At 36.9% G+C, this 7,638-nt stretch overlaps 1 protein-coding gene across 1 annotated transcript in view; it reads left to right on the top strand.

Annotated features, from left to right (window-relative positions):
- LOC110446663 (probable acyl-CoA dehydrogenase 6) overlaps positions 1-7,638 on the top strand; it is a 62,050-nt gene that overhangs the window by 29,966 nt on the left and 24,446 nt on the right. The window contains exon 4 of the mRNA XM_021491920.1: positions 886-992. Coding sequence (XP_021347595.1) covers positions 886-992 — 107 coding nt within the window. The remainder of the gene's footprint in view (positions 1-885; positions 993-7,638) is intronic.

Here is a 7,638-nt window from a genome sequence, read left to right as displayed (position 1 = left end):
AAAAAAAAAAATGGCCCTGAAAGAAGCAAACATACGACGAACACTGATGCCTACCTTTTAGATATCCGACTAGTGATAACCTCCTGTTTGGAAACAATACTTATTCCTATCATTTCCATGAGATCGGTTCAATTATCAAATTTCACATTGTTGACTACACATATACACTTAGGAGTGTCGCATTTTGCATGTGTTTTGCTAGTAAATCGTCTATACAAGACCAAGACTAAGAGTTCACTTCAACTTCAACAGGATACTCTAAAACATTCAATATACTGAACATTATTTAGAGGCGTCAGAACGATCGGTTAAAAACACATATTTTTTTAATTTTGATATACGATAAAAACAATGTAATAAAGTTTTCGTGATGGTGCAGTTCAATGCACGAGAAAGACCGACGTTATATATGGGATTTATAGAAGTATGTTCAGTAATATAACTTTTACTTTGGATACACAAATTTCAAGAATGTGCCATGAGTAACAACCAACTTCACTGCAGTATGTTTCAAAGTCTTCAGGTGAGTGTGTTTGATTTTCTATATTGGTTGCCGATCAGGGCACGCGGTGCATTGAAGAGCAAGACGGGCAGTTGTAGAATGATAACCAGTTTGACAGGTAATGCACTTATTATACCCAATGAGACCCATACTTGTTACCAAGCAAGGAACGAACTAAATGTCGGCACTTCCTTAGAAACGTAAGTCGGAAGATATAAGGGAAGATCTCAAAACCAGGGGGGGAAAATTGTTTTATTTTTTATTTTATTTTTAATCTCAATTTAAAGCTTTTTAACTTGCACTGTCAGCTTTAAACAACTATAGCTGTGACAGTGTGATTTTCTTGAAACCCTTACTAAACTTAATGACACCATTTGTTTTAGGTTTGGAAGTGATGAGTTAAAGAAGGAATTTTTAGCACCATCAGTGTCTGGGGACAGAGTGGCCTGTCTAGGGGTCAGTGAGGTCGGCTCTGGGTCGGATGTAGCAAGTAAGTACAAACAAATCTTATGTAACATTGTACAATTGGTTGGCAGCTGAGAGAACACTGGGCACTTTGTTGTACAATATTAACCAGTTTATTTACAATATGTATTAAAGAAAACCCCATAAATATGTACATTAGCACTTTCATCAATTCAATACTAAATGTCATTTCTTCAGGTTAGTGGTCTCTCTTGTAATTACTGTTGTGATTACTGAATATTGGTCACTATGATAATAACTGGGTAGTGGTCACTGTTGGGATAACTGGGTAGTGGTCACTGTGATAATAACTGGGTAGTGACCAATTTGCCCATGCAGATGTAGGTTCCATGCAAACACATTTAGCAAAAGACTTGTTTTGATTAAACAATGATTATGTCAGATAATATTCTGACTTCCTCCTAATCATGGAGGCACATGTTTATCGACTTATGAAAAAGGTGTCACATGCCAGCCAATTCCACTCATTGGTCTGCTTAGCTTCTATTGTAGTAGTTACCTAACTACTTATATGCTCAAGACTTCAACTGCCCATGAGACAATAACTGTAATAACTTATTTTTTCCCATTTTTTTTCGGGAACCCTCACAGCTAGCTTTTCATTATACATCAATGTAATAATGACCCAAAGCTATCTTCTTGATAACTACCAGTACATAGCCAAACCCTCTTAGGTTATTTCCTTGAGAAAATAATATATACTAGTACAGTTTTTGATAACAATTAAGTATCGTTCAAGGGGCTCACATTGTCGTTATTCCTACTTCTTGCATTGCAAATCATATCAAAGCAAAATGTTTTACCCATCTAGTAAAAAAACAACAAAAAACCCCACAATGTTTCTAATAATCGCCAGCTAATTTTACTTGTGATTTTAGAGTAGATGAACAAAAATATCTACTGAGATGATAACTTACAAAAACAATCAGTAAAGAAAAAGGACTAAAGTCTTTAGAAGCTCTTTATACCTGAAGTATTGCCTACATTCCATCTCTGAACTGCATGTATTAACTTCTCAATTACTACCATTTCTCAATCAGTATTTCATAATTCTAACTACGACTAATCATATATTTACATGGAACTGTAAGATGAACTGGCTTTTTTTTTCTACTACTTGAAACTTAAACTAAACTACTTGTTTTTCTTTCCCTTTTTCCTACTATGACCTTGAAGAGTCTTATGTATGTGATACTCCACTCCCTTATCAAATGATCAGGCACCAACTCTTCTTTGACCCGGGAGGACTGTCTCTGCTGTACCCATTTGACTCTACACCATGCAACTTTATTGCTGCGCTTACAGCACAGAATTTTGTCCACTGTCAACACCTCATCTGTGTGTGTATCCTTATCATCTAGGTCATTACCTAGATTAGGGTTATTTTCAGGGTCATGTGCTTGACTGCCCTGCTCCACATTCTCCTCTATTAATTCTGGGTTCTGGTCTGTCTGGTCACCATATGGTATCTGGGGAGGGGGATTTGTAGGTCGGAGTTCTGTACTATCACAATTTCAATCTATTTGCATGTATTAGAGACTTCACATCTTTGTTTGACTGGCAATGTCTGAGCCTGTATCTGTGATTATCCAATGCATTAGTGATGTAGAATGGTCCAACCCATTTCTGACAAAGCTTTGCAGACAATCCTACAGGTACTCGTTGACAATGTTGCCATACTCTCTCTCTGTCCAACAGCAAAGTCTGGATCTTTGGCCTTTTTATCATGCTGTTTCTTGTATTTAAGCTGTGCTTTCTCTATGTTGCCTCTTGCAACTTTCCTAAAGACCTCATGAGTTTGTGCGAGTTTTCTGATATGTGATTCTGTTGTTTTGGGGAGATTTTCATTTGGAATCAACGCTGTGTCAATGGGGATACAGCACTCTCGTCCAAACAAGAGGAAATATGGGGAAAATTGTGATGATTGTGTGGATGGTACAGCTCTAAAGCTCAACATGATACTTGGTAGTATCTCATGCCAGTTGCTTTGTTTCTCATTACAGAATGCCCTTAATGTAGTGGCGATGGAATCGTTCATCCGCTCATTAGCAGCATTTGTCTGAGGGTGATAAGATGAAGTTTGCATCACAAATCCTACACAATTCCTTGACCAGCTTTGATACAAAGTTTTGTCCCCTGTCTGTCAGAATAGCATAAGGGGCTCCATATCAACAAATAAATTCACTGTACAATACCCTAGCTATTTCTGTTGCTTCATATGAGACCAAGGGAAATGCTTCGGACCATTTTGAGAATGAATCTACAATAAGCAGAATGTACCTATGACCTTGTGTGGTTTTGGGTAATGGACCCAGTATGTCCATGTGTATTCTACTGAACACATCCTGAATGGGGAGAGGTTTCAAAGGTGCTTCTCTGTGATGTGTGTCCCTTTTTGCCCTTGCACACACCTCACATGACTTACAATAGTACTGGATGTCTTGAAACATTTTATGCCAGAACTACTTTAGTCTGATGGTGTGATATGTCCTTTCTATGCCTTGGTGACCTGCTGTAATTGCACCATGATACACTAGCAGAATGTCATTCCGTAGCGATAAGGGAATGACCAGCTGTTTGATAACTCTCTCACTCTTCAAACCCTTACCTCTGGGGTAATATAAATGAAACAGTACTCCATTATCCATCAAAAAGTCATTTGATTCCCTGACAATGGTATGAGCTAGGTTTCTGTCCTCTGATAGAACTCTATCTTCCAGATACCTAATGATGTTTATCAAATCTGGGTCTTCAAGCTGTTTGCTTCTAAGGTTGTCTGGGGTTATGTCTGACACAGAGGGGTCATAATCATCTGTAACTCGACCTTCACCTATGTAATTTACAACATTCCTGTGGTCAGTTAAAATACTGTCTGGCCAGTCCAGTGTCTATTCAGCTGTCCCTCTTAATATGGGGGCTGCAATGACCTCATGCACCGGGTCATCTGACTCTGGTTTAGGGCTCCCATCATAATCCCGTCTAGACAACCCATCAGCATTGGAATGTTTCTTTCCAGCTTTATGCTCAATGACAAAGTTGTAACCCTGTAACAGTATTGCCCATCTTGCCACTCTACCCGATTTTTGTTTGGTACTTTGCAATGTTTTGATTGCCATATGGTCAGTCAATTTCTTTGTGGCTAGGTATACATGGAAATGTCTTATTCCTTCTACTAACGCTGACCCTTCCAAATCTGTTATGCCCCAGTTTTTCTCTGCCTTTCTCAATAACCTACCCCCATAGGCTACAGCTTTTTCCTTTCGTCAGCATCTCGCTGTCCTTAAACATACATGTATACCCTATTGCCTTAGTGGATGCATCCACATAGAGGATTAATTCTTTGTCAAAATCAGGGTACACAATTCGTGCAGTTGTCAAGCATTGTTTCATACTGTCAAAAGTACTTTGACATTTTTCTGACCAGAGGAATTTGGTGTCATTTTTCAGGAGCTCATTCATAGGTGCTACAATCTCTGAAAACCCTTTCACAAACCTACGATAGTAATTACATAGTCCTAAGAATGCCCTGACATCATGTACTGACTTGGGAATGGGATATTCTGTCACTGCCTTTATTTTCTCATGGTTCACACTGATACCATCCTTTGAGAAAACATGGCCTAGATATTTTACCTCAGACACTGCAAAATGGCATTTTGAAGGTTTAAGTTTCAGATTAGCGTCCCGCAATCTCTGAAAAACCTGAGCCAAATGGTCTATTGGCTCCTCAAATGTTGAAGAGAACACCAGGTTATCATCTATGTAGACAAGAGCAAACTTATAGTTTTTGTCCCTCAACACCTCCGACATCACCATAGAAAAGGCTGATGGTGAGTTTGAAAGTCCAAATGGGAGCTTAGTATATTCGTAGACACCCTGATGTGTCACAAAACCTGTTTTTGCTTTGGAATCCTCTGTCAGAGGAATTTGCCAAAACCCTGATCGTAAATCCAAGCTAGTGTAGTATTTAGCCTTTGCCTGCCCTATCGTGTCTGATATGTCATCAAACCTGGGGATTGGGAAGCTCAGTGGTTCAGTGACCTGATTTACCCAGCGGTAGTCAATGGCAAACCTATATTCTCCATTCAACTTTTTCACTAGTACCACTAGACTTTGCCAAGGTGTATTAGCCTCTTCAATTATGTTGTTTTCTAACATTTCCTTGGTTTGTCTCTCTTTTTCTGCCTTAGCTTGAGGAGATGTCCTGTACAATCTTTGCTTGATAGGTTTAGCATTACCAGTATCTATTTCATGAAAATACAAGTCTGTTGTTCCAAGCTCTGTCAAATCTTTAGCAAAAATATCCCTATTGTCACCAAGGAAAGCTAGGAGATTGTTATTCTCTTCTTCTGTAGCAGAATTTACCTGGACACCTAAATCTCTAGCTTTGTTAATGTTCTCACTGGTAACAAAACCTGACAACTTTTCAAAGTTATTTCCCACACTATTCAGAGAAGCAACACCATCATCAGCTGATGACTGCTCTTGAGGAATCTCGCTCAATAAATCTTCCTGACTTACTGATGTAACTAAAGCGATTGGTTGTCCAACCTTGAGTTCAACAAAGGAATTAGTCGGGTTCAACACTTGGTACACTGTCTTGTTTTTCTTAACCTCAGACACAGTTCTGGCACCCATAACATTACATTTAGAAGGTAGGCTGGAAATAGGGCCTAACATCTTTAATCCTTGTCCACATGTACGACTTCTGGTTTCCACTAGAATTCTAGCAACCGATTGAGGTGCTATTTGGATATTACAAGCCAGTCTGGCTAAGCTTGACTTGCGCTTGACTCTTAAATGACTCTAGAAATGCAACCATTGCAATGCCACCCTCCAACTCTAAATATTTGAGTATTCAGAAAAAAAAGTAATAATTGGCAGTTAGAAAAAGATAGCAAAGAGAGCTTTTAGAGAGGGTTGTAAAAGTTTCATAACTGGTAATATATATATATATTTCAAATGAAAGAAAATGAGGTATATAACTGGTAATATATATATATATTTCAAATGAAAGAAAATTGTATATCCCAAATTATTATAGCAGGCAACACGGAGGGTCTTAAAGAAAAAAACAAATAGACATTCTGTGAGTAAAGATAGCAAACTCAATTTGCTACCTAAAGTTATCAATTTGTCATCTATAGATTTACTCACTGAAGAGATTGGAATTTTGAAAAAAGGTTTAAAATTTTGTCCTACACCTAAAGCAGATATTGACGATTTGAAAAACGATATTCAACAATTTTGTCGTAAATTAAGATTAGTAGAAAAATACAGTGGTACACCAGACAATGATGACCCACCATTAGTAAAAAATAAGTCGAAATGGAATCCGCCAAAATGTGCTGACAATTTTTTAGAGAAATCAATATCAGATCTAAAAACGTATCCATTATGTAAGAATAAGATTAAAAATAATTTATCATATAAGCAACGTAAAGCTTTAGAAAAATTAATGAGTGATAAGTCTATTGTGATAAAGGAGGCAGACAAAGGCGGTATGGTTGTAGTTATGGATGCTCAGTATTATTATGATAAGAGTATAGAAATGTTATCAGATAATGAATTCTATAAAGAAATTCCCTCTGACACAGATGCAGAGACCATGAATTATATTACGAATCTTGTGAAAAAGCATAGAGAACATTTTAAAGATAAGGAAATAGAATATCTTACAGACTTTGTATATCGCTCAAGTTATTTTTATGGTCTTCCAAAGATACACAAAAGTGAATTAATTTCAAAAGCTATCAAAGAGCAAGGTGCTGAATACATTTGCCTAAAATCTCCCAACAATCTTAAATTCAGACCTATAGATGGTGGTCCGGAAAGCGTTACTCAACGTTTAAGTCATTTTTTAGACTTGCTTCTGAAACCTCTATGTACGGAGGTAAAGAGTTTTATACGTGATGATATAGATTTTTTGTCTCATTTGCCAAATCAAGTTAAGGAGGATTGTAAACTTGTAACTTTTGATGTAATAAGCTTGTATACAAATATTCCACATTATTTGGGAATTGAGGCCATTAGCTATTGGTTGAATAAATGTCATGGAAAAGTTGATTCTAGATTTGATAAACAATTCATTGTTGAAGCATTAAAAATTGTATTGGAAAACAATACGTTTTGTTTTAATGGTAATTTTTACCAACAGTGTAAAGGTACTGCAATGGGAACAAAGGTGGCCCCTACTTATGCGACGCTTGTCCTTGGGTATTTAGAAGATAAACTTTATACAAATGTTAAAAACACATTTAGTGTTACTTTTGCAAATTATTTTAAAGCCACCTTTTTGAGATTTCTAGATGATTGCTTTATTATTTGGCCTCCAGGTGAGAATCTTCTGGAATTTTTCAATATGCTAAATGCCTTGCATCCCGATTTGAATTACACAATGGAGTTAAGTGAAAAAGGAATACCTTTCTTGGATATTTTTGTAGAAATTAAAGGACAAAATATTGTTAGCGATATATATTGTAAACCTACAGATTCTCACAATTATATGGACTTCTTTTCAAATCATGCTAAACACACTAAGCTTAACATTCCATATGGTTTAGCATCGAAATTAGTCACGGTTGTTAGCGATAAAAAAATATTAGAAGATAGATTGGACGATTTGAAACTTTATCTTAAAAGCAAACGTT

Source organism: Mizuhopecten yessoensis, unplaced genomic scaffold (genome assembly GCF_002113885.1).
Source record: "Mizuhopecten yessoensis strain PY_sf001 unplaced genomic scaffold, ASM211388v2 scaffold2927, whole genome shotgun sequence".
In the NCBI taxonomy this organism is placed as follows: Eukaryota; Metazoa; Mollusca; class Bivalvia; order Pectinida; family Pectinidae; genus Mizuhopecten; species Mizuhopecten yessoensis.
The sequence above is the reverse complement of the archived record's forward strand: the minus strand, read 5'-3'. Positions and strand labels throughout refer to the sequence as shown.